The 27,627-nt window shown below is 43.5% G+C and overlaps 1 protein-coding gene across 1 annotated transcript in view; it reads right to left on the reverse strand.

Annotated features, from left to right (window-relative positions):
• Positions 1-27,627, reverse strand: part of KCNMB2 (potassium calcium-activated channel subfamily M regulatory beta subunit 2) — a 44,461-nt gene that overhangs the window by 7,382 nt on the left and 9,452 nt on the right. Inside the window, exons 3-4 of the mRNA XM_008497731.2 lie at positions 8,004-8,114; positions 1,636-1,806 (exon numbers count right to left, since the gene is read on the reverse strand). Coding sequence (XP_008495953.2) covers positions 1,636-1,806; positions 8,004-8,114 — 282 coding nt within the window. The remainder of the gene's footprint in view (positions 1-1,635; positions 1,807-8,003; positions 8,115-27,627) is intronic.

Consider the following 27,627-nt stretch of genomic DNA (forward strand, 5'->3'; position numbering starts at 1 on the left):
CTGACACCCTACATGGCTTTCCTGCCCCCCACCCTGCCTTGCCAAACCTACAAAAGGCACAGTACAAAGTATCACAGTACCAAAGTATCAAAGATTTCTGACTAATTCTCTTGGTATTTTATTTCAGCAGTGATTTTACTTGTATACTCTGTTACACATTTAAATTAAATTACACTATAATTTCTGGGGGGAAAGTGAAAGGATTTTTATTTTTTCCCTTCCCAGACAGTATTTTGTTGTCTGTAAAGGAGAATAACCCATAAGGAGATCTGACTGTGCTAAGAGAAGTGACAGCAAAGACTCCTGGGTTGTCATCTTCTCCTCAGTTTCACCTTTCTGACTGCTGTTTTATTCATGCATAGGTGTAATAAAGTAACATCTACCTACAAGAAACTTGTGAAGATGGAATATTTAATACTTTGGAGGTGCTTTGATATCTTCTGGCAATATTTCACATAGTTTCTCATATAAATCATCTCTTTCCACATGGGCAATGTTGACCTTAGCAGCCTCTCTAGCCAGCCCTGATACTGCTGAAAGGTCTGTGAGAGCAGTTTGGAAAAGCAAATGCTGTTGGATACTTTAACAGGTCTTGATCTCTGTTTTCAAAATCTAAACTTTGCCTGGATTTAAAGGCGTCAAACACCTTTATTGCACAAATAAGATGCTGCAAACCAGTGCACTTTATCCTCAGGCATTACTACTTTTTCCTCATTGTTACAAGGTCAAGAAGGAACATTTTCCTGGAGCTGCACCAATATAATTGAGGATTTTCACACCAGTTAACTGTAGGTACATGCCTGAAGAAGAAGCCTGTGGTGGATAAGCCAAAACATGCCAGATATTGGCTCGGTGAGTCTGGGCACAACAGACTAATGTTTGGATCCCAAATTACTCTTATTTCATTCTGCTACCTCACTGATCAGGGCTGAAGAAACAATGTTGACAGTCTTATTAAAGTCTGGGCTGGATTTTAAATAGGGCTGGTGCTTGAAAACTGATTTTGAGTGCTGCTAATGAATCACAAGCCAAACTTCCTGCTCCATGGCAGAAAAGACCTCAGAAAAATTAAATGCAGTGCAGTAATGATGAAAGATCATCTTTCACTTTCAGCGAATTACTGTATTTCAGGAGAATTTCACTTGTTAAAAAGAAAGCAATACCCTACATGGAAAACTACATGCTACAAAGCAGTTTGATTTCTTTCACAAATTAATTCTCCATTCTTCATTTGAAAGCGTGTTGTTTCTCGAGGCTACCAAATGTTTTTGCTGTTTTCTCCTGTGTTTGGCTGGGCATTGTAGCAACAGCCCCAGAGGCACTTGGAGGGTTCAGAGGACTGCCAGACAGCTGATACAGATATTACATGGGTTTTAAACTGTGGCAAATCTAAAGCCTATGGATCAAGATTTTGTCAAACAGAGATGTAATTTTTCCCTTGCTTATGCTGATATTACTCAACTTGCTTTATCTGCAGTTGTGGGTATTTTACCCTGGGGCAGGGAAGTGGAAAATCAGCACTGTGTTGACCAAAGGAAAAATTAGAAAACTTTAATAAAAAGAGTAACAAGAATAAGCCACAAGAAATCAGCTGGAGCAGATTGTGTGAGATAAGGGTGAGTGTCATGAAATTACCTTTGCATGTAGGACCGCAGGAGGGTGATTCCCAGGAGGAAGTACATCATGATAGAGCACACCATCATGGCCAGCCCCAGGAGTATGGCCCGGTCTTCTCCAGCTTTTAGGGCTGTGACTGTTTTCTTTTTGTCCAGTAGATCGTGATCCCTGATTTTTTGGTAAATATTTCTGAGGTTGAAAATAATACATTCTTATGTGAAGTTCATACTTAATCAATGAGCCCTCTCTAGGGTGGGTAGTTCCACCTCCATACCCATCTCGTGGATCCTCTGATGTCCTTTTTCAGGATTCAGTCTGACCTGGTGAAAACTTATTAATCTCCAAAATAAATTACAGCCATTTCTGAAAAGGTAAAAGCCTCTTATGGCAAATATAAGGATTAAATACTTGTGCTAGCTCAGTAAATCCTTTTTTAGTACAGTTTTGTTGGCTCAGTTGAATGATAGCATTGGTGAATATGACATGTCAGTGCCATCTTAGGCCACTAGAAGATGTTTAGATATATAAGGTGTCTTTTCTTGAGTTGAATATGGTGACAGGTCTTTGATAGGAAATAGCCAGTTGTCACTAAAATTATCTGAAAGGACCATATTCTTTTATGATTCCCTACAGGACTGTGGTTTGGGAAATTTTCCACCCTGAGCGTGACTCAGAGCTCATGAAACACTATGGGGATTTTGCAATTGATTTCTGTGGGCTTTTTGATTGGGAGCTTATTTACTTTATTTACGAAATAGCTTTCTGGAAGCCCAGTTACTCATTACAGTGAAAACCCTCGCAGAAATTTATCCACCAAAGCTATTTGTTCTGAGATTAAAAAAAAAAGGAAGATCCAACAAACCATTCCCCCTTCAGCAGAGAGTCCTTTGCATTTTCTAGCCATAAGTCCTTCTTTCATCTCTGAGCCTTTGATGATTCAATGGGTCATGAGGATACAATGACGAAGCAGGGAATATTTGAGTACATTTCAAACACACTCAAACTTTGTGAGTTTAAAATGTACTTACAGACCTGAGGCTGGTCAAAATCTCCTGTGTTTTCTGTTACAGTTCTTTTGAATCATCCATGCAGCACCCGAAGCATGTGAACAGCACACCTCTGAGCCCTGGCACCACCATAACATGGACATGGTAGTAAACGTGGAAGAAGTTCTTCTTCTACTGTCTGCAAAATGGCAGGTGAGCAACATCAACTTCACTTTGGGCTCTAGCAAGCCCACCACTCATTTAAGCTGAAACCGCCAAGTTTCACTCAACCTTGGAAAAAAAGCACTGCATGTCAGACCAACCATATAAATTATGTTCACCAAGAGGGACAAAGAAATAGAGTTAAGACAGATGTAAAATCATACATAAAGACAGAAGAAACAAGAAAATAGGTTTCACCGTATTATTCCTGAAGCGGGAATTGAATTTGTATTTGGATGATAAGTTATAGCCAGAAATAGCACATATGGTCCAGGGGTTTATAGCAAAAAATTAGCTTAGATGGAACAGTAGTCAGAAGTCTCCCTTACTTAAGACCCATTGAGGTTACTTCATTACAGTTTCAAAAACTGTAATTTACATCTTTAGATATCCACGCTTTCTCTTCAGATCTATCCTTTAAAGCTTGTCAGTGTTTTCCTAGTTGGAAATGGACTGGTAATTCAGCCTGCCAGATTTTTCTCTGGTGTTGGGAAGAAAAAAAAAATTATGAACTGGCAGATGCAGTTGCCTTCAGAGAAGTAACACCGAGTAATAACCTAATATTACTTTTCTAGTATTATTTATCAAACTGAGTTTAACTCTGAGAGATGCTATTAGGATTTGCATTGCTCCTAAATGGAAGCAGGCAGGAAGGCCAGAGATTGTCACACAGTTCCAGCACATTAACTGATCACACAGCATAACTTATGTCAGTGCCTGGACATAAAACAGAGACAGTGCAATTGCTCACTCATGTCACCAGAGCAGCTAGGACATAAAAGGGATACAAATGGACAATTTAAAAACAAATAGCTAATTGAGAACCAACACTTCCCACATGGCCTTGAGCCAAGAGATGTGCAATGAAAGGTAAAAAAGGATGGACTGAAGGGTGTGTTGTGGAAATGATCTATTTGGCAGGTGACTGGCAAAGGGGCTGCTGAGCAGTGACTGCCTGCCAGGTGCACCTCCCACACTCACCTGCCATGGTAAATAATCCTAAATGAAGCTCTGCCTCAGGGCCGTGCTTAGAGCGCTCCTTGGGTTGCTCTTTTGCCAGTATTTGCTATTCAAAGCCCTGAACAACAGGGAAGTGGTAGCCTGGTGCTCCTCATGAAGGGTTTTTTTCCTCTGAATTTGTGCTGGGAGCCAGGAGGAGAGCACAGGCTGAAGTGTGTGGTGGTGTGGGATGCACCGACCCCGAGGCAGCCCAAGGGACACCTTGAGTAGCCCTCCCCCCTCCTTCCTGCTCCTGCCTGCACTGGGGAGGGGACAATTTGCTCTGTAGGACACTGGGACCATCTGCTATTACGAGACTTGGCATTTTTGTCCATGAGAGCACCATTTTTTGGGGGGATGTGATACCTTGGGCAGAACATCTTGTTATTGACAGAGCAGCCTCAGCATCTCCTCAGCTGGAATGGCAGTGGTGGCCTCCCCATGTCTGTGTGCTGCTCCAGGGAGGTGATTTTGTGTACGAGTGAACTTCTGGCACAGCCCAGGGACCTCTCTCTGCTTGGTGAGCTGGAAGAGTGCAGTGCTTAGCCAGCTGATTTTGGATCCCAGGGCTGCATAGCCACAATTAACTGACTGCTGCAGTGTGTTTAAGTACAGATCCCTGCATCCCAGACACTACTCCCCTAGATGACTCCATCTAATACTTGAGACTACCTGGGATAACTCCCCAAACATAACACCAAGGGGGGCTGTTTCTTTTTAAAGAAGTCCCAGCTGTCAGCTCCCAGGGTCTCTCTGCCCTGTATGAAGACAATTAATAGAAAGCAAGCCTCCAAGGACAAAAGGTCTTTGCTCTCCTGAATGTTTCCAAATTGAAGTTTTCCCCTGCTAAATCTCACTGTTCCTTTTGCCAAATTGCTCAGAGGATGTGAGCTGACTGCTCTACCTGGGCAGAGCTGCCAGAGAGGAAATCTTGGCTGTGACCACAGTTGCTGGGGACAGAGCAGAATTTTCCCTCTCCATTTCTCTGCATGGCAGCAGTGCAGGGATCCCTCTGCAATGTGCTCAGCAGCTCCCTACATGATCTCCAGAAGAAAGCTTAGGAAGGACTTAGGTAATGAAATTAGGCAGCCCAGGCTACTTAGCACAAGTCAGTCAAGGAGTATTACGGTGCAAGTTTAAGCCTCCTGCCCTTAATAAGAAAGTCTACATCTTTTGGGGAGTTGCTCTTATTTGCTGCAGCCAAGACCTTTCTTTGGCATCATGAGGGATGTGGACCTTTAGCACAAGGTTTAGTGAAGGATGAGGTATGTCATATGCATCCTGTGTGTTCTGTTGGTGCAGGACTGGACTGCAGCTCGGGAGATATGATTAATTTATTGGAATGCATTACTTAGGGTCCAATATGCCAAGGGCTTGCAACTGGGCCCTGCCCAGTAGAACAGAAGAGGCTAAAGTAATGCTGCTTCTGAGCCAGTACAACAGTTCCTGTTTTGCTGAAAAATGAGTAGGTCTTGGAGCACTACAGTGGGGGTCTACTTTCTTTCCTGGAAACCTAGACTAAACAGGCACCTGCAATGACTTTTTTTTTCTTAATATACACAGGTTATCTACCCTCAGTTTCCTTCCCTAGCAAATAGATATTGTCTCCTCTCACACTGAATGGTCATGGGGCTTGTCAGATGGAATTTCTGCCTGCCTGCATTATTCAGTGACTTTGAATTCTCATTCAGCTCTCTGATATCACAGATGTTATGCAGATGTCACTCAAATTACTTCATGTTGAGGTTTTCACTGATATCAGACATTCTTGAATACAAGTGTCAGAAAAACTCCTGTAACTTACCTGCAGAATTCCCAATACTCGGGGACTTTTCTGCTCAGAAGCCTTTACTTTTTTCTTTACAGGCTATATTTAGCTGTATCAATTTTTGTTATTAGAGCAATGGCAACAGGAAATCTCTCTGGAGCTCTCACAAAAGACTCAGAGGTGGTTGTGGAAGAATTCCCATCAATGCAACCAGATTTCATTCACTCAATTCCATCCTTCTTCCTCACAAAACTGAACTGATCTGAGACAAACCAAACCAGTGCTTTGGTTTTCCAAGCTTAAAATATTGTGTATTATTGAATCCTGCAAAAGCCATTGCCTGTGAGACGCCTTCCACCCAAACATAGGGGATTCATCCACAGCCAGTGACCCATTGCTGCACAGGGCATTATTATGGGGGGACTCCTTGAAAGTCACCAGCTTGTGGCATGTTTTATTTTGCGGCCCCAGTTGACATTCTTGTCTGCAGTCTAGGAAAGTGTCATTTAGGGGAAGACATTTCTCTAAAATGCATTGCTTGTTTCACAAAGTGATGCTGCTGGTGACCTTACAAGTGTTAAAATCACTGTCAGATGCTGGTGGATGAGTTTCTCCCACCAGCAGCACTTGCTCTGTTTTCACACCTCTCCTAATGCAGCCCTGAGGCTGTGGTCAGCACTTTCCTATTTCCATTTTCTCATCCTCCCTATCCCTCCTGAATTTAATTAATCACTCACAGGGTATGAATAAATCCTTCTGTATGACTCTCTAGGACCATCTGGGAAATAAACCCACCCAAAGGCTTGAAAAGGCACCTGAAATTACTGTGGCTGGTGTGTAAGTAGAGAGGCACTGCTCCCTAACTCCCTATTTCTGCAGTCAGACAGGGGTGAGCTCAGCCCAGGGTTTAAGCTGACCAGATGCTGGTGAGCCCTGTTTAGCTTAGCACTCAGCCCTAATTAATAAGTCCCATGGAAAGGCATGGTGTGAGCTGAAAGCCAAGCTAATCAAGAGCTCAGAGCTTCCAGCCAGCCCAATGTGTGGGCAGATACCTCCTACAAGTGTCTAACCTTGGACCATCCTGCCCATGACAATGTCTTAAGGAAGGAGAAGAGTTAGGGGAAATGCAATTAAAGAGGAAACTTGCAGAAGTACAAGAGGCAGTTAGATAACCAGCTCTAACAGAAAGTCCGTGGAAACCTGCTGCAAAGCTGACCCTTGTAGCTTTGAAATATCTGCTTGAGATTGGATTATCCATAGAGCTGAACACCTAGGAAGGCTTTGCAGAAGAGTTGAGCAAATGGACAAATTTTCCAAAGAAACTCAGTGTCCTGAGGGCATCCCTGCTGCCTGCAGCCCTGAGCAGATGCCAGCAGTAATTTCTCATTAGAATAACTGAAGAACTTGTTTTGCTAATTGGCACTGTGGATACGTTAACCTCAGTTTTTGTTTCACCAGCATCTGATTTTTTATGATTACATTTAATAGTTACTGCAAGGGGAAGTGAAGGAGAAGAGTCAAGGGAGGGAAAGAAAAGAAAAGAAAGGGAAGCGTGTCTGGTGTGAGAAGACAAGTTGTCCAGCAAATCTCACTAAAAAGGAGTGAGATTTTGGAAGGATGAGTCTGAGCATTACTGACAGTTTTTCTTTCATCAGTGATATTTGACTTCTTTCATCCCAACTGAGTGTTGCCTTTGTCTGTGGACTTAAAACCTCTCCTTCCCTTCTCTTCTGTGTAATTCCCTGCTCCTGTGGGAGACTCAGTAACTCATTTATGCCTCTGTGTCCTTTATGCCTATTCCCTCTAGCAACACCGCTAGTGAGCTGGTGGATACCAGCAGTCAGCTCACTTTCCAGCTGTCATCCTGTGCAGTGTATGGAGCACATGCTCATCCTCACACACACTCATACATATCAATAGAAGACATCTCTGCCAGCTGGATGCACCATCCAGATGTATAAAAGGGCAATGATTTGGCTGGGGGAGAGGAGTGCCTTGTTGTCTGGAGGGGATGTAGGAGTGGTGGTAGCTGATGGCAGGAAGCAGGGGTTGGGGTTCAAGCCTGCAAAGGCTTCATAGGAGTTGGAGCTGGGGCTGCAAACCTGTGGTTGGGGATCAGTGTGCTTTTAAATGTGCAATGACCTCAGAGGTGGTCACAGCATGCTGCTGATGATCTGGGGACAAGGAAGACTTTGGCCATGGCTCTGGCATTGTCCCTCTGCTCTGTTTTGGGTGGCATATTGTCCCAGGTGCTCATCGGTTGGTTCTGTGGGAGGTAGAGCAGTGTTTGGGGTTGGGGGTGAGACCCAAGGTTTCTCCTACTTCTCCAGTGCCACCACTGAAAAGAGGCTACAGGCCACACTCCTAAAGATTCAAAACCATAAGTGACAATCAGCATAACTGCCATTTACCTTTTCTCATCCTGTTTGTAATCTGTAGAGTTCCGGCCACTGGTCCAAATAAACATTTTAAAGGGTTGCCCAGTGTCGTCTTGGTTCGCTGCAGAGGAACGTTGGAAGGACCTGGGGGAAGAGGGATAATTTTTGTCACTGCCCATCCAACGCAGCAGACCACATTAGATGCAGTGTGCCAAATCCCTTGTGGCTGTGCCCAGGCTGGTCTGAAGGAGGATCATTTGTTAACCCAAGGAAAGATGCAAAATAATGGGGATGACAGATCTGAGGGTGGGAATGAAAGAGAAATCTCATCAGCCCCACTGGTAAAATGGGATCCTGGCTAACCAGGCTTAGCTGTGCTCCACACTGTAAAGGGTTTGTACCACAGGCAAGAAATCACCTGTAGTTTAAAAAAAAGCTAATGAGATGCATCCAATATCCTTCTGGCGGTATTTTTGGGGTAGAATATGTCTACTGTTTAAACACACCCAAGTTTGCTACAAATTATTGGTTGTATGGCAGCTCTCAGTGCAATGAGGCTCTTGAGGAAGGTGTCTGAATGAGTCACAAGTATGGGATGTGTATGCAGCATTTTGTGGAAATGCTGCAGATGTGACAAAGATATCATTTTCCCATAGAGAAACAACTGTCCCAAAGCCATTTGGCCAGACCAATTAGATTCCTGCCTAGGGGCTTCTTTGTTTCACAGCAGAGTATGAGGCCTGCTACCTTCTCTCAGGGTCTTCTAAAGAGGGGGAAAGTCTGAGAGGTTTCGTTTTAAGGACTGAATTTGAACCCTGTGCTTCAATTAGACTTTATAGAATGAGGAATAGAATTTAAAGGATCTTGAGATGTGTTGCTGCTCTCTTGCCCTGATTCAAGGTACAGTCCCTGTTTCTATGTTACTCAGAGCAGATTTTGGTTGCCCTACATGAACTGAATGTGGCCAATCATCTTTCCAGATGGTAACTTTACTGCTGGGCTGAAAGCACAGGCTGTACAGGACCTGCCAGTGGGGCTGCATCTCCCCTCACAGCTCCTCCTAAACTGCTCCTGGTTTTAGTGAGGCTCAACCAAAGTCTCAGTCTTTTGGAACTGGGGCCTTCTTGGTGAGGGACGTATTCCACATTATTTCATGGCACAGCACTTTGTGCTTTTACTGCATTCAGAATAAGGCTGAAGAAGAAACAGAAATATTCCTGGTAGCAAATACTATAATGCCAAAGATTTCCATACACTGGGAGCCATTCTTTTGCTCACTAAAAAATAAACCTGGATGCTGATGCTGTCAACAGAGTAGGCAAATTAATTCCTCAGTGCTTCTCGTCTGAAAAAAATCTGTAATTCACTATAACCATGCAAAGGGATAATTTCAATATTTGCATAGTGGTGAACCTGAGAGAATACTTAAATCTGAAAGAGGTGGCTGCAGGGGAATTCTGACATGGACAGGAGCCAAAACCCATCCACACACAGGTTGGTGGGTGCCAAGGGACAAGGCTCTCCATCTGGAATCATCCCAGAGCCTCACCATGACACAGACCCAGGCCAAACTCAAACTGGCCAAACTGGTGACCCTGTGACTACCTCCATGCTGGGATCCTGCTGCTGCAATACTCAGAGATGCTGGCTTGGGACTAGAGCTTGGTAGCAGGGACCTTGCTTGAAATAACAGATGGTGACAAAGGGTTTGGGCTGCATTCATGCACAGCAGATTGAACAAGAATGTGGCCCAAAAGAAGGGAAGAAGAAGGAAGGGATTTTCCCCTTGCTTTTCCCCTGACTCTGTGGTTATCACTGCCCTCTGAGAGCCAAAAATATTTTTTTCTTTCCTTACAACCACTGCAGTTAGGTGGTGGGGATTAAGCAACAGAAAGAGGCACTTGCTCCCTGAAATAACTATAGTTTAGATGGTGAAATAGCATCTACCAGTATCTAATCAGTATAGCCACTGACTAAGTAGTGTTTTTACAGTGATCATGGCCAGAAATCACAGTGCCTTGGGTCTAATCCTCACTCTGGAGTGCAAGACAGGACCTACACTACCCGAGACAGCTCAGCACTGGCTGCCAAGTCTGTGCTGACTGAGCCCATGTTCCTGCATTGAGCAATGGGGGGAGGGTTCAGAGCAGGTAGCTTTGAGGATACATTTATTATTTTTCTGAGACCTGTCCCAGCCTGATCCTCTTAATGCTGGAAAATAAAATACATATATATATATGTATTTGCTACTGCACCCTTTAGGGCATCACAGGTGCAGGAAAGCCTGGCTGGCTGTGCTGCCACAGCTTCAGTTGTCCCAGAGCCCATCAGGAGATGGTTGTGAATGCTATTAGAGAGTTTGTTCTTAAATAAGCAAAAACTGGGCACACGTTAGAGGTAATCAGAAGCTTCTGCTGCCTGTCTGAGTCAACAGGGACACCTGCCTGGGCTGGGAGGCAGGTTCACAACTCCAGATCAAATTGCTGGAGCACCACTGGTGTGAGAGCTACATGAGAGGGGTCTGGCCCACTGAGGGGGTGCTAGAGAAGGAAAAAGGGTGTCTTTCTTCCCCCAAAAGTCAGAGTGATCTCAGACTCCCATATAGTGCCAGTGCCCTGGAGCAGTCCATATGTGACAGCAGTAATGCTGCCTGCTTCGTTGTTAGACAATCCAAGCAAACTATAACACAATTACACACCTAATTTTGTGTAAAATTATTACACTGGTGACACCACGGCAGAAGTCAGACGTGCACAACTGAAGTCCAGGTTTCCTTTAGGAGGATGTTAGCTGCAAAGCTGCTTTTGCAGAACAATAACAACACAAACTCTCAAGACCCTCCTTTGAAGGCCTTTGGAGGACTTGTAACTTAGAACAGCTACAACCTGCATGTTCATGTCCTGTTCCACCAGGTCAGCCACGAAATTTCCATGCCTTTCTCCTCCCTTAAGTTAATCCCAAGGCAGGACTGTGAATTCTGTTCCTTCCCTGTCCCCTCCCTCTTTTCTGAGAAGAAAAGCAGCACTTTTTTTTGCCCATTGCCTCTCTGAGTCAGCTGCTGGCAATGTATTTATTTTTTTCATGCAACAAGTAATCAGCCTGTGAAACTCATTACTGCAGGCTGCCAGCCTGGCATTCAGAGTAGAACTGGACTGTGCTCTTGCTTGAACAGACAGAGCACCTAAACTCATGGTAATACCTGTTAAAAAAGCAGTTTAGAAGAGGTGCTTCAAGATGCTTTTTGTTTATCAGGAGTCTGTAGGGAATATTCCTATAGAGCAGATTACAAGCAAACTGCTGTACTTGATGTGACTTCTGCTGTGTGTTCTCAGAGTCAGGAGACTGGGTTGGATCCTGGGCTTTCTGCTTGATTTTGCCTGAACATTGCTGTCTCATTATTATATATATATTATATATTATTTAGCCAGTGTGGCAGCAACACAGCCATCTCTCAGTGCAGTTGCCACAGAGACAGGCAAGGAAGCCATGCTTTGGTTTTACAAAACATGTTTTATTCTTGGTGTTTGAATCTATTCTGACTAAATGCACAATATTTAAGAGATAAACTTTGAGTAAAAAGTGTATAGACTCCTATGTACACCATGTGCCCAGCTCTAAGGGTCCATGATGCTGACACATTGGGTGCTGATCCACTCCTTCCACCTTCTCCCATTACCATCCTTCTCTTGAAAGTTATCTTGTGATGAAATTTATGGACCTCACTCGGAAACCTGACAAGTTTTCCCCTTTTTCAGCTACCACAAGTTGAAGATTTGAGATAGTTTTGATAAGATTATATACTCTGCCTCAGAGTGTCTACAAGTTCACTCAACAACAACAACCTAGAGGTGGACTGCAGTGTGAAGAAAGCATGCTGGGGCAGCTTTTGCTACTAACTGTTCCAAAAAAAGATGTAATTCTGAGGGTGAATCTCAAAAATCCGTAGCTGGAACCGTGGTAACTATATTCCATGCTCTGTTGTCCCCACTTTCACAATAGGCTGGCTGCTTTCTTTCCTCAGGCTTCAGTTTATGTCACCATTTATAGGAAAGGTTCCTTATGTCTAGGTCACTACATCTGTGAACAGCCAAAAAGGGATATTTTGGACCATGTTTTTAGGTAGAAAGCTGGGTTTTATATGTGTGTTTATTTGTAATTACCTCTGTCTATGTTTATGTTAGTTGTAGGGTTTTTGAAACCTTGGAGAAATATTTATGGCAGCAAACTAATGAGCTTTGCTCCCCTTATTGCATTTCATTTCCTGGACGATGTGGCTACTGTAAAAAGAGAAGCACTTGCATTAATTTTGCCTCATAAAAGACACCCTGAGCCATCAAAAGCCCATAAAAGCTGCACATTCACCTAAAGATGTAATCACTGACCTCTCAAGCTTTATCTGAATACTCACATCCCTCTCTCCATGCTGCCAAGCATTCTTGATGCTTCATCCTGGCATCTCTTGGCCAGAGGAATCATTTGAACCCAGAGGCTGTTCCCCAAGAGTCCTGAAGTGTTTTCTTCTAGTCCTGGGGTACATGAGCAAGACCTGCTGTGGTTGTGGCCATGGTGTGACATGAACATCCCCAATACACAGGTACCCAGGGAGGTTTCACACCCTGGCGCTGAGCATGCAAACCAGCAACCAGGTGAACACCTACCTGGCAGTTCTGTCCTGACACAATTCAGAGGGCAGTGCTCCTTGTGTACTCAAAATACCTGGGTTTTTTTGCAAGTCTCCATGGAGCACAGGATCTGCTTGCCCTAATCCCACTGGTCATAATGGACAGAGAGCAAGCATGGACTGAGGGCAGCACTGAGATAACTTAGAAATGTCTCTGCATTAGCAGAAGGCAGTTACCAGTTACGGAACATTTAATGCTCTGGCAGCAGCAACACTAAATTGTGAAGCAACAACAGCAATATCAAATGTTGTATTTTTGCCTCATGACTGGACTTCTCTGTACAGCAAGCTAATGGGCACAGCGCAGGGCAGAGACACATAAATAGCTGTTCTGGTTGGAGCACCTCAGAAGCTCTCTCTGTACTAACTGGCTAATCCAGCTGGCAGATGACCTTGAATTTGGGGGGTTTCTTTTACTTTTTTTCTCTTCTACGTCTTTTCCTGGAATGAATGATCTTTATTCATCCTGTCTGTGCTGTGTCAGTCTTAATGATTCTGATTTAGCTGATCAAACTAGCAAATTTTGAAGAAATTAGTGTGTCTCCAGATCAGCTAGAAAGGCAAGAACTACCGTCTATCATAATGAGCAAAAGAGTCCAAACTTTGTTAACCTTAATCTTGGAGAAGCCTGACACCTCAGCTTCCCCAGCTGCACATGGGATGTGCTAGTCCCATCACTGTACCTGGCAGATGATATTTTCAGGCTACATCCAGGTAGCAGAGCATGTAGTGAAGAGCCAGCCCTCACGGCCATCCTCATGTTTTGGTGTGGTTTGCAATCCAAGCACGTGGCAATGCCTCTCTTGGCACGTTGCAGTCACCAGAGACTGGCATTTGTGAGGAACAGCTGAGGATAATTGTCCTCTTTGCCTGTCAGGGCTTTGCAAGCATTTTTAGCTTTCTGTGCTGAATTTGAATTTACGTAGCAAGTGACACATTGGACGAGCACTATATTCATCATCTCAGCTGCTCTGTGGTGTCAGAGAAGGGCACAATCTGCCTGTAAAATGGGATGGCTTTGGGAGGGGGTGCAGTAGTGGCAAGTGTTGGGTCAACCCTTGTGAGACACCCCTAATCCACTGAGCCAAGAGAGTTTTTGGGGAGATCTGCTCTGCCAAAGAACAGGTAGCATTTCACTGATGAGGAAGGATCCTGGGGGTGAGAGTGAAGGCAGTGGAAGTCCTGCACTGCCTCATCAGATAATCTCCTATAAATCTAAGCACACTTCTCTGTAATTGCAAAGAATTTGGGGAAGAACCAAGTCCCATCCATGGGGACATCCTCTCCAGCTCCAGCTTTGTGCAGTGGTGTTTCACCTTTACACCCGTCCAGAGAAGACCTGATCTGAGAGGAGCATGGCTTTTAAATATCCCTGAAGAGTGTTTCATTTCAGGGAAGCAGTGCTAAAACCCTTTTGGTGTGCTTGGGGATGGGAGCACAGGGAGGAGAAGACAGATATGCTGCTGGGGATGGGGAGGGCACCAGCAACCCTAAGAAAAGCCACTGAGAAGAAGAAAATCACATGAGCAATGTGGCTGGGGAGAGAGGTGAGAGCAGAGAAAGATAAACAGACACAGAGCAGCACCCAGAGGAAAAGCACAAACAGTCAGGAGAGATATGACAGGAGGGTTTTTTTCTCCTACCTAATTCCTTGAGCAGGTCAATCATCCTTTATCTCCTTTGAGTCAGTCCCTGTGCCATGGAGAGCACCAACTGGAACAAAGCAAAGGCAGAAGCCAGCTAAAACTACTGCCCAGCGGGAAGTGAATGCTCTGGCACTATTTATTTTTGAGTCTACATTTGGATTAGTTGTAAAGAGCTGCGTGGATAAGCAAGCAGGCAATTACAGCTGGGACATGCTGCTGGTGAATGGAAACAGCTCCAATCTGCTGAGGACATATTGGAGTTCTAATTTCGTTAAGATGCCTTTAGTTACAGCGCTCATCATAGCCACTAAAAGAGATGGCATTAAAAAATAAATACAACTCATTTTGCCTTTGGTCTGCCTACTCTGCTCCCCTACTCTGCTTCCTTTCCTCCCTCCCCTCCTCAGTTTTAGCTGTTGTTTTACTTTAATTAGGCAAAGTTAGGCAGCCTGCATTTAGTCTGCTTGTTAATTTTCAGGAATGCCCAGCAGACTGCACTAACAAGAGGGCAGTCATTGGGAAAGCCAGACCACTGCTGAGGTTTCACATGTCACATCTTACTAAAGACCATTACCTGGAGATGTCTATTAATGCTGCAAAAGTGAGACTGAGGTGTGAGGCTGAGGGACAGAGCAAAGAGGTGATTTGCACAGGCTCTTCTTCACCAAAAGAGTGCTGGAACAAATGCTGGGACAAGTTGCCCAGGGTGGTGGTTCAATCACCATCCCTCAAGGTGTTTAAAGGACATGTAGATGTGATGCTTAAGGACGTGATTTAGCACAGGACTTGGTAGACTTTGGGTAATCATAGAATCATCAGGGCTGGATAAGACCTCTAAGATCACCGAGTCCAGCTTTCCACCCTACAGTCCCTAATCATTAAACCATCCACTGTAGCTCTTAATGGTTGGACTCCCCAGTAAGCAGATTGGCTTCTTGCTCTGGGGACTGGTGTAAAACTTTTTGAGTTTCCCTGGCTGTCAATGATTGCTGTTGGTTTAAATCTGCTGCCATATGCAAGGGACAGCTAGTTGAGATTTAAATACCAGAGTGCAAGATTGGAGGAACAAGAGTTAGAAATTATCTGTATTACATTAAGGCAGAGTATTAGAAAGACAGGGAACAGAACAAAAAGGGTAGCAGTGATGTGAGAGAGTAGGAATGGGTAGATGTTGCAGAAAGGTGATAATGAAATCTGAAGAAGCAAGGGTATGAAGTCGATGGGAAATCTGGTGGAGTCAATGAGTCAAATGACTACTGAGACAAAGCTGCACCAGTCTACTAGGTTAAAAATCAGTGTGAGCCCTAAATCACCTGCTTTGTGGATGAGTTCAGTGCATGATAGACTGGATGGTACAGATGGAGATTTGGCCTCCTTAGAAAACCAGTAGCTTGAGAGCTCTGAATCTCTTTAGAGATGTGTTCTTGAAGTATACTTTTTAGCATAAAGCCATTTTTTCTTGAGAGTCAGGAAAAATGAGGAAGAACAAAAGCAAAGTCTTTCTAGGAGGCAATAGTGTACACATGCCCTCTATGCAGTTTTGAACCAACGAAGAGAACAAAATCTCTGGAGATCTCTGAGGCCAACAGAACACTCCAAGCAATGAGGGGCCATGTCCATGGAACAAAACCCCAGTGTATTTTTGTCTCGTAACTGGATTAGAAATGAGAACAATGGTAGGAGCAGGCATAGACACTTCCATTCCTCACGTGGCAATAATATATATTAATTACAGCAAGCGTCCAGATTCGAACAATGTCACTGCAGTGCTATTACTGTTGAAAAGTATTGAGTTTCCAAGGAGGTGAATGTCTTTTTCCCTCTCTAATCATGATTACTTGGCTTAGTACTTGGATGAAGCTTGTATTTAACCAAGATAAATGGATATTGCCAAAACCAGCAAGTTAACACTATGCATCACATTATTACTCTCTTAGATTTCTTGCCTTGTGTGCTATTTTACTTGGCTGCTAAACACAAACAAAAACAACAATAGGAAGGAGTGCTGTGCAGAATTCAATATGGATTAAATATAAAGAAAAAACCCCTAGGTTCTGTGCTAGCATTTTCCTCAGTCAACATAACAACAGTATTTTGCCCTATAATTTCACTTTCTTGAAACAAGAGTTCCCTCACCATATTTTTGCAGACACCACCAGCCTGAGTAATATTTTGTTGCTTTCAGTTTGGAATCCCTATTTATCATTTGAGCTAATGAGCCAATACCACAGGTTAAGATCCAGAAGAATGGACCCAAATTAGAAGCAGAACTTCTGTCAGTGCCAGCAGGACTTCCATGCTTCATTTCCCCCAGGGCACAGCCAGTGTTTTCCTTTCCAATAGTGCAAGACAAAACTCCTTTAAGGAACTGGTGGCAGCAAAACTGTGCCCTGACAACACGTTGAGTTGACAGGATGTGGGAATAGATTTTGGTTGTGGGGCTGTTTGTGAGAACTTGTTTCATGGTAGCTCCTGGAAGATACCCACCTCAGTATAGAAGTTTAAGTGCAAAGTAGCCTGAAAAAAATTGCCTTTCCAGCCAAGCCAGTGTAGGGGTCAGGCACTGAACAGCTTCCAGCTTCTTCTGCACATGGGCGTTCACCTGACCACATCACTGCCCACCAGTCTGGCTTTTGATGACCAGGGCAGGCAGCAGATCCAGGAGAATTCCTAACTCAGATCCTCAGACTCTGCCAATCCCATTATTTCAGCAGGCATCCTGCTCCCTACACCTCTACCCCACTGCTGGGGGGATCTGCAAGGCTGTGCATGGACATCTTACTGGGTGGGCAGCTTCCTACCCATCTCCCACAACTCCTTACACAGTGGTGGTGTCCAGGACATGCTATGTGTCCACCTGTGTGGATGTGCAAGGGCCATGTGTTGGACCCTTCACCAGAGAAAAAGCTCTACATTTTCTCAATCAGCTCTATGCACCAACTTCTTTCACGTGCTCAAGGGCTGGTGCTTTCTGGATGAGTCATTTAAAATAAAAAAGACTTGACAAAGCAGGAAGTGCTACCTCTGCTGTAGGCACAGAACTACTCATCATCAAGGCATGGCAGCCAGACAAATGTCCCATCTCTGTCTTGGGGACACTCCCAAGCTGGAGAGCCCCTTGGCACCTCACTGGGATTGATCATCTCTGTACTCTGCCAGCTTTGCTCTGGGCAGGGATGTGCTGCTGGTGCCAGCCAGCTGTCACCCAGCAGTTGCTGAATGACAGGAACTATCAAGATCAAGGCAAAATTCAGTGTCCTAACACACCAAGTGTCACATGGGTGATTAAAAGCAGATTCTGCTCACTAAAACATGCATTGATGACACACTAGAGGCTTGCTCAGAGAGCAAGGACTTGACCCTACCCTTGAGTGCCATGCAGATGGGATTTAGCCAAATAATTACCACCAGACACAGCCTGCACCTTCTCACCTTGTCTGGGCTTTTTTTACCAGGTATCCATCATTTGATACTGCCATTCACAGAAAAGGGAAGTAGATGTTGAAAATCAGGACATGTGGGTTATGTCTGTATTCTCTACTTTTTGGTGCAGTTTAGCAGTCACTTTTTTTTTCTTTTGTTAATTCTCACCTTTTTTAATGCTTTTATGAATGCTCTTCCTGCAGAGGCAGAGTTCATCCTAAGAATCTCCGGGCCCCAGCAATCATGTGAATTACCTTAAACTAAAAATGCAGGAAAGCTGTGTTTTCACATTGACCTTGAAATCTTGACGGCCACTTACATCTTCCACGGGCTACAGCGGGTGTGGATTTCATTACAAAGGTGCTTTACAGCAGAGCTTGCAGCTGAGGAGGCTGCTAAGGTGAGTTTAATGAAAAATGTTTCTCACATGTAGATATTCTCAAGATCCTACCAGTGCAGTAGGTAAATAAAAGCTGGTAGTCTTCTTCCTAATGTGCCCAGAGGGCTTTTCTCCCATATTAACTTGATAGCAGTAATTAAATTACGGAAAATATTACCAGAGGCTTCTGTAATATGGACCAACTTCCACCCCCACCAGCTCCTCATCCTTATACTGCAAATGCTGTCGTCCATTCCCCAGCTCATTTTTTTCTCCCTCCTTTTCAATCTGATGAACAAGCCTAAAGCAGTCTATCATTTCAATGCTCTTTGATATGTACTTCAGAAGAGAGTGGGTACTTGATTCTCTTCTTATTTATATCAGCAAAGTCAGGAGCTGAATGCAGAAGCAGGAGAAGGGGCAGTTCAGTGCCACAGACCCTGGCAGTGCCAGAGCAAAGGCATTTCTTCTGTTTGCTGTGGTCTCTTGGGGAATCCTAACAGCTGGACTAATGTTGGATGTAATTTAAGAAATACTCTCTGTAAACTGGTGGGAGGTTTGGTATAGAAATATAATCCCTGCTGAATAAGTGCTCAAAACCTGGATTTTGACCTTCATGCAAGCCAAAAGAGAGATTTATTTTTTTTTTTAATGCCTGTAAAGATTTTTAAAATGTTGTGGAACGTTTTGTCCAATAGCAGCTCTTCTATTTCTTCACACTGTTTGTATTTCCCTTTTGTCACAATGGAAATTCGAGTCCAGTATTCATTTAAAGTCAAGCATTTTATCACCATTCCACTCAAATGTCTGAGTCAGATGCTTACAGTGTAACACCAGCAGCAGTGCTAGCAGTGGATATATTATGTACATGGAAAATCAACCTTCTGCACTACAGCCCAAAGGAATGCCTTTTCTTTTTACTTTATCCTTGGGGAGTTATTTGCTTTCAGAATATATTGCTATTGGTGCCTTACAGCTCTTGGAAAATGTTTCTACCAGAGTATTTCATCTGTCAGAGTGCTCCCCAGTCAGACCAGTTTGCTGGTGCAAAGTTTTGAGTTGGGGGTGGGAGCCTTGCTATCAAGTGCACTTTGCTTCCTATCAATCAGGTGCAGAGAAAAGAAAAGTTTATTTAATCTGGAAAGTAGAATGCTGGTGTGGAACAAGGATGAACATCATTCTTCATCTTTTCAGCTTCCCTTTATAACCTCAGGAATTTTGCTTTTCCTCTACATTCTCCCTGCTTTTCTTCTACCACCACCTTGTAAGTTCTCTCTTCCTTCACCACTGCTGGAGCAACAGTGCTTTTAGCAGCCAGATCCTTTTGGGGCTTGTAGGTCCTAACCTTGGTCTGACATGCAAGTGACTACAGGGTGACAGAAGATGCTCTGTGAGTCCTACCACAGGACACCAACACTGGCATTATGATGGTGGGAGAGGAAGGACTGACTAGGAGACAGCACACCCAGTTCTGTTTCTGCAGGCTTTGATGCACAAAATTAATTCCTGTGGGGTGTGCAAATATTGAGTACTGGTCACCAAGCAAAGATAGGCATGTGTAGGTTCTTACTCCATGTACCCTGCAGTAAATAAAAACCAGCAGACCTGGAAATTCAGGTTGGCTCCAAGAGAGCCCTGACCCCCTTTCTGCTCATCTCTGAAAGGGCATCACCCCAGGTGTTAGCTTGGTTGTGCTTGGATGAGTACCAGCAACTGCAATATTTCTGACAGTATTTCCTAAGCATCTGTATTTGCACCTCCGTGGAAAACATGGAGCTGATCTGGCAGGACCTAATTTGGGAACTGTAACACAATCACAGTGAAAAGCAGTCCTGGAAGACCACCTGTGGATTTCAGCAGAACAGATCTCCCGTAGTTAAATGTCATCACACTGTACACAGCTGCTGATTTCAGGTTTGCTAATTTGTAAAACAATGTGAAGAAGGTGCTGCAGTTGTGAGCACAGCAGGTGAATTATAGGTACTTAGGCAGCACTGTAGGGATATGAATTCTGTTTATTGCACAAGCCTGCCTCTATAATTAATAGAAATAGCAACATTTCCTTGATCTGTTTTCATTAACTCAGGCTGATGGCTTGGGGAGGTCAGAATGGATTAGGAAACACATTTTTGGAAGAAGAGGAGAGAACTAGAGGACTTTGTCAGCTCTTCAGCATCAGTTCAGATCTCTTTCAACCTGTGAGAAACAAAATTGCTAGTGATGCTCAGTGTGTAACAGACCATCTGTCACCATAATTGTGGCTTTATTTTGGTTTCCCCTGCTTCTGGGAGAAAAGATACAAACTTGCCTAGCTGCCTACCTGAACTGAACATTATGGAATGAGTTTTCAAACCTTGAGAACCAGCCAGAGTAAGTCCAAAGCCTGCTTAAACCCCAGCAGCTCTCTAACACCAATGCCAGCACCTCCCAGTAAGAACTGGCTTCAGGGCTTACCTAACAAGCTGAAAATGATTGGAACAAGCCATGTCTCCTTTAACAGGAGTTTTATGGGCCTTTCCCACTCTCTTAGGAGACGTAAACTTATCAAGGTTTTAAATTGTGCTTTATTTATCTCAGTGGTGTAGTCTGATACTGTTCCCACAGAAGCACTGGTGACACTTTATTGCTGTAGAGAGGAGGGCTCTGCATGAAGTGGCTGCTTGTGCCAGCTTAGCCATGGCTGGTGAAAACCAAAATACAGCCCAGGCTTCAGCCTGGGAGTTATTTTATTATTTTGTATGCTTTGGGGACTGGAATCAAGAGGTGTCCAGAAATGAGCATGAAAAAATGAGCTCTGGGAGCAAGTCCAGAGGAAGCCATGGAGATGATCAGAGTGCTGGAGCAGCTCTCCTGTGAAGACAGGCTGAGACATTAGGAGTTGTTCAGCCTGGAGAAAAGAAGGCTCTAAGGGCTGAAAGGGCTACAGGAAGGCTTGGGAGGGACTTTTGACAAGGTTATGGAGTGATGGGATGACGAGTAGCAGGTTTAAGCTGAAAGAGGGGAGATTTAGGTTAGATGTTTGGAAGAAATTCTTTTCTGTGAGGGTAGTGAGACCCTGGAGCAGGCTGTCCAGGGGAGCTGTGGATGCTCCATCCCTGGAACTGTTTAAGGCCCAGTTGGATGGGGTTTGGAGCAAACTGATGTAGTGGGAGGTGTCCCTGCCCATGGCAGGGGGGCTAGAACTAAATGATCTTTAAGATCCTTTCCAACCCAGCCTCCCTATGAGGTGATTCTGTGAAAAGCACACAGCTACACAAGGGCCTTGTTGCCTCTTCTGGTGGAAAGCTTTGACCCCCACCCCTGTCCTACTCAGAATCAGAGGCACAGGAATAGGTTTGTCAGAGATTATTTATGTTCCCAATAATTCATTGAAAAAGTATTAATCTTAATAGCTTTCTAATATGAAATACATATCAAGCACTGAACCGCTCTGTGTAAGGGGGGGATTTTATTGACATGACTTCTTAGCCAAATGTAATGCAATTAAATGATTGGATTTCATTACGTATATTGACATGGTGTCAGTGACAATTTCCATTCTCCCTATTATTTCTATAAATAAAGTCACCTGCCATAATTAGAAAATATGATCATGCTAAGACCTCCATTAATTCTTCCCTATATTAATCTAAGAGCTGGGCAGATGTTTATTAATACCTTGTTACATTGCCTTCATCAGCTGTTACCAAAAATAGAAAGGCTGAGACCTGATCTCATGCTGAAGGTTAAATAAGAGCAGATATGGGCTTCTGGTTAGCTTTTTGACAATGCCTTGGTTTTTTTATCAAAATGCTTTTTAAACCTTTAACCTCTCTCTCCTCCTCAGTGTGCTTCAAACCACACATGAAACAGTGGTGTTCCCCTCCCTCCAGCACTGAGTTCAGCAGCCCTTTAGCTGCATCCTGATGTTAATTTTTATTTCAGTGGAGCTGAATTACATCAGTCCATGACCTGCCTTCTGCTTCTCCCTTCTGAAAGATCCTTAAGGAGCAGCAGTGCTGGGCGAGATCCTAGGCTGACGTCATTTGGCACTGAGCACCCATGGATGAGTGCTTAGGAGAGATGTGGGGAACAGCAGTTCCAGAAGGACCTGCACCAAGCCACAGTGGGTGCTGGGATCAGCCCCATGTGAGACCTCATACTCCCTCCTGGGATCAGGGATATCTGGCTTGGCAGGTATCAGAGCTGCTCTAACCTCTGTCCCAGCTCGTCTCCCATTGTCACCTTCACTGGGTCTTCTGCCAAGAAGCTCCACAATTTACTTATGTTTGCTGTGAAAGTATTTTGTTTTGTTTTAATCTTGTGCCCAGTAACCTGAGGTAACTTCCTGATCTTCCCCTTTCCTATTTGTCTGGCATTTTCTGTCAGCATTTCAATTAGTTTTAAAATGAATGTTTCTTTTTCATGGCTCTTCACCTACTTATTTTTTATTTATATTTAACCCTTTTCTGAGTGTTTGCATTGATTCTGATAACTCTGCTGGGAGTTTATCTGTATAAAGAAATCAGTAGCTTTTGAACTGCCCTTTCTGAAACAATAGACTGAGAGGCTTGCTTCGAACTTGAAAACTTCTGAATTGAATTTATTACTACAGCAAGCTCTTACAAATAAAATTACTTCAATCCCATGGTACAAAATCCTAAGTGGATTTTTAAAATTATTTTTATTTTTTTCCTGGCCAGTAGTATTTAAGCAATCTTCTTCCTACTTCTTCCATTACAGACACCCTTTGTTTATCAGGGGAAAGGACACCATGGACATGATGACGATGAGACTCTCTCCAGAGTTGAAAAAATTGGGTTAATTGCTGGTCCCAGCAGAGAAGGGTGTGTGGATCATCCTGGGCTCCTTCATGGGACTGATCTAAGGGAAGGATCTAATAGGAACCAATCTTCCACCTCAAATGAGCACTGTACCCTTCTCTCAAACTGCAGTAAAACAAACCCTCCTCTAATCTGATCAAAACTAAATGCAGGAATAAACTACAGACTTTCTTTTCTATTTCTATTTTTATCTTGCCCAAGGAAAGACCTCTTTGCACTGTCTTCCTCCAAGCCAATTTAGGGCGAAGTGTAAAAACATAATTCCACAAGATCTCTGTGTGAAGCCACCAAGAACGCAGCAAGGTAATAGTATAGCAAGATAAGGGGGATTAAGATTACTTCTGGGCTTCTTAAGAAATAAGGGGTGAAAAAGTTAATGGAATACTCAACTGGGAGACATTGCTGGGACCTGCAAAATTGATAGACCAAGATAGCTGGGTGCACAGCAGCTGCATTTTATGAAATACTATTGCATGGCCAGACTCCTCCATGTACATTGAAGCCTGCTGAATACCACATGGATCATAGCATGGACCCTTAGGAGCTGTGGGTGATGAAATTGATCATTTCCAGCTGATGTGGGCAATAAAGAGGTAGCTGAAGTACAATGAAATGAGAAATACAATGTCTGGCAACACAATGGCACAATCGCTGCAAGATGGGCAGTGTGTCACCTGGTGACTGTTCATGGAACACTCAGGGGATGGATCTTGGATTCAGGTGCAGGTCTGCCTATTGATTACATCTCATTTAAGAAGGTCTGGTGTTTGCCTTCCACCCACTTGTGATTTTTCTGGGCAATTTGGGTTTTGTTTAATTCAGGAAACTGCTTTGCCACAAACACAGCAGTGCTTCCTGCACTCAGTGTTCAAGAGCAGCCTGTATTGAGAAATTGGTTGTATTGTTGTGAAAATTAGATGTTGCTTAAATTGCTGTGGTGAGTTTGAGTGGAATGTGCTGCAGGGACAATAACAGCCACTGACAATCCAAATCCAATGGAGGTCTGATCCGGATTGTATTGAAAATGAGGAAGAATTTCTGTTGTATTTAATAGACATTGGTCTCAGCCTCAAAAGAGTGCACTTCAGACTGAACATCTCTTACTTTGCAGAGATCTTATTAGATTTGCAGAGTTGCTATTAAATTTGCCCAGTGGTATGAGAACAGCACTATTCTGTTAAATTACTTTTTCACTTAATAATATATTCTTTTCCACAGAAATTTTTCTTTCTTAAGTTCTCTTTACCTGTTTGCCTCCATCTGGTTAGGGGATCCATTCTTGCACTTTTCAAATTTATGCTAAATTTTATTTTTGTTCCTTGGGCAGAGTGACCCTTTTTTACTGGTGGAAGCAGAACATGAAAAACTTACTGAATTGAGGGTAAAACAAAAGCAAACCAGGTGCTTGACCCCGAAACTATATCAGAGCAAGGCTCAGCACTGACTTCTGGGGGAGCCCTCATCATACCAGAGCCTTTCTGTTAGAACATACTGATACACTTTGTGAGCCCATTCTTAATGAGACAGATCTCTGAGTTCCCATCTCTATTATATTATTTGTTGTATTTCCACCTGTAGCATCAGCAGCATGCTAAGTGCTTTGAAGAGATGTAGGAAGACAAAGTCCTTGCCTGAAGAGCTTAATATTCATATTTTATTCAAAATAATAAACACCCATACTTTGAGGCTGTAAGATACCAGATTAAAAAGGCTTTTCTCCTTAAATTAGCTCACAGAAATCCAGCTCCCTGAAGGGAGCAAAGGAGGCAGCTGAGGAGGAAAGGGAGCCAGCACTACCAAGTACAAAGCAACTTTCAGCTGCCTCACCCAGAGATGCACTTTCAGCCACAGCCTGGGGTCTTTACAGACGCTTTTATCCCTGGCAGTCCAGCTGGGATCATAGAGGATCAGATCCACCATGCCCTCCTGCCTGGCCTTTCCTCTGCAGAAGGGCCCATTGGGTCTTGTCTGGAATGAAGGAACCAGGGGCTGTGTGATGGGGATGCTGCCTGGGGGTTCAAATGGCAACCTTCTCAGCAAAATCTGATTGCTCTTCCTTTTCACCACAATTCAAGAGTGTGTAGCACAGTTTTCTGGTCAGTTCTGATGCTGTGCACAGACAGCACTGCTCTCAGTGTTTTGTCACAGTGTAATTACTTTTTATTTCTATGTGCTGCACATCACTGTTGACATTCTTTTTTAAAATTTATTAAATTATCTAAAAACAAAGGAAAACTAAATAACAGCATAAAATTATGAAAATGATTATATTTCTGTATCAGGTACACTTGAAGATTAATGGAAATAGGTACTTTTGACATAGTGGACAACAGTGAGAGAGAAATGCACAGTGCTCAGGAAGGGAACAGTGAACACAAGTAACAAGTTCTTTAGAGGAGAAAGGAAGCCCCACAGTTGCATGCTGACATTTGAGAAGCAAAGCTGACAAGAGTTTTGAAGCCACAAGTTCCAGCTTGTTGCAGAATTTAATGTTTCTATGAGTGATACTTGGTTAGACGTTGTAAGCACAGTACTGGAAATTTAGGATCATCAACAGAATAAGTTACACTAAAATTTGGGCAAAGAGATTGGAAAGCAGATCTAGGTGCTTCAGTCATGATGAGCTTTATCCTCCAATGTTTTTTTGTTTTGTTTTGTTTTTAAATAGTCTGTGAGTTCTTATCGGATTTGAAATTGTTTCCATTACAGACACCAGAGATTTTGCAAGGCAATCTGATGGGATTATAGAAGAACAGCAACAGAACAACAGAAGTCATGCAGGTTGAAAGTGATTCAGTTTAGATTTAATGATCTCTCTTTTATGAAATGCTTCTCACAGATAAAATTTCCATGTTTTGTTCCTGGCCACAACACAGGGACAAACCCCCTGATCACAAACCTCCCTGAGCCACTCCTGGTGCTTAAGAAAACATCTATAAGGTGGCCAAACCCCACGTTTGTCATTGCAGGGTTAATTATTTCTGAAACCCAAGTGACACACAAAGGAAATTGCCCAGGGAGTTGCAGGACATAACTCCAGCTATTAGCTGCAGAGTGGGGAAATCACTGAGAGGCTGCTCGTGAAGGGGATGGGCCCATGGGAGACCCCTGGGAATGCCAGGGTACCCAAAACTCTGCACCAGAACACCCTGCCAAATGCACAAAGCTAAAGGCCCTTCCAAGTGACACTTTGATTAACACAGGAGGCAGGATGCTGTGCCAGCCAGCCTGGTGCTGACACTGCAGTGGACCAGGCAGCTCAAATCTGAGAAATAGAAAAAGCAATCGGCATTATAAAGGAGTTGTGCATAGCACCAATGACTTTGTCAGTATATTGTTTTTTTCCATAAAAATCTGACAGGTCTGACATTTTACTGTATTGGTTCTCAAGGAACATTGCAAGAATATTAGAGATAGGGGAACAGAGCAGAGCAGTCTGATAACTTCCCCTGATTGTACCTACTGAGGCAAAATTACATCCAAGGCTTCCCTCTCCCATATGTGAGGTTAGATCTTGCTGATTTTGTCAGCAAGGTCATTAGCACACGCACTTAATCCTAAACCTATTCTGATATTTGTTTAGGAGCTTTGAGTAATCTCTTTAAGAGAATTAACAAGTGCTGGAGTCCTAAGGAACAATCTTCTCTCAGCCCTATCTGGAGCAGAAAGATTTGAGGTCATAGCTGGTTGAAGGTTTTTTTAAGGCAGTCTGGAAACAAATTAAATTCTCTTTAGAGCTAGTCAGGTTATGGAGAGTGAAGGGACAAAACTTGCAAATGATTTTAGGCTGGTTTTTGGGCTCAGTTGTCTGCCTGCCCTGGGGGCAACCCATGTGATATGCATTGTGATATGCAGAGGGGTTCACTCCACCAAGTTTCCCCGCTGAGCCACCTGCACCTGCAGTCAAAGGCCACATGAATGTTCTGCTGCCTTTTTCCAGTGTCACCATATGCTGCCTGCTGTCCCTTCATGATACAGGGCTGGCTGATGGGAGCTAACTTCTAGTTAAGAGAAAAGATGGGAAAATTCAGTGAAACAAAGTCACTGATGCTCAAATGCCAAGCTGTTACATCTTCAATAAGTCTTAGTTCAGAAAACAGTTGTCTTTTTTTTTTTTCTTTCTTAACAAATACTTAGAAAGATTATTAGTGGCTATAAAGTCGAGTATTCACTTGAGGTTCTTGGGTTTAATTTTGTGCCTTGGGGAACTGGCTTTAAATTCTTGCATCTAAAGGTAACCTGTGTGATCTGGTTGTTGGATAGATCAAAAATAAACCATTTCTACATTTTCTTGTCTGAGAATATGTGGCTGGCATCACATAAGATTAGCCCTTTGCTTCCAGATCAGCCTAAGAAAATAATGAAAATCCCCCAAAAGCAGTGTTAAAAGACTTATGTTAGGCAGAACCATCACCTAACCACTTGTGGTGGTGTTGTACCTTTATAGCTTTTTCCTTCCCTTCTGGGAAGGAAATTTTTACTTAGATCTAGAAACTAAAAACAATATCCTGGCTCAAGTGGTGGATGCTGTGAATGCTCCTCTCAGGCACCTGGTTGTTTCATAGCTGCCAGCAACAGAGAAATTTATCAGCTGTCTGAGGCAAGATCACCAGAAGGAATCATATCCCACTTGGAGGTAATGTTAGGCTATTGCAGCCTCAACAGTAGAAGTAGGTTTGGGTATTAACTCATCTTGATTTCAAGC

Source organism: Calypte anna, chromosome 9, assembly GCF_003957555.1.
Source record: "Calypte anna isolate BGI_N300 chromosome 9, bCalAnn1_v1.p, whole genome shotgun sequence".
Classification (NCBI taxonomy): Eukaryota; Metazoa; Chordata; class Aves; order Apodiformes; family Trochilidae; genus Calypte; species Calypte anna.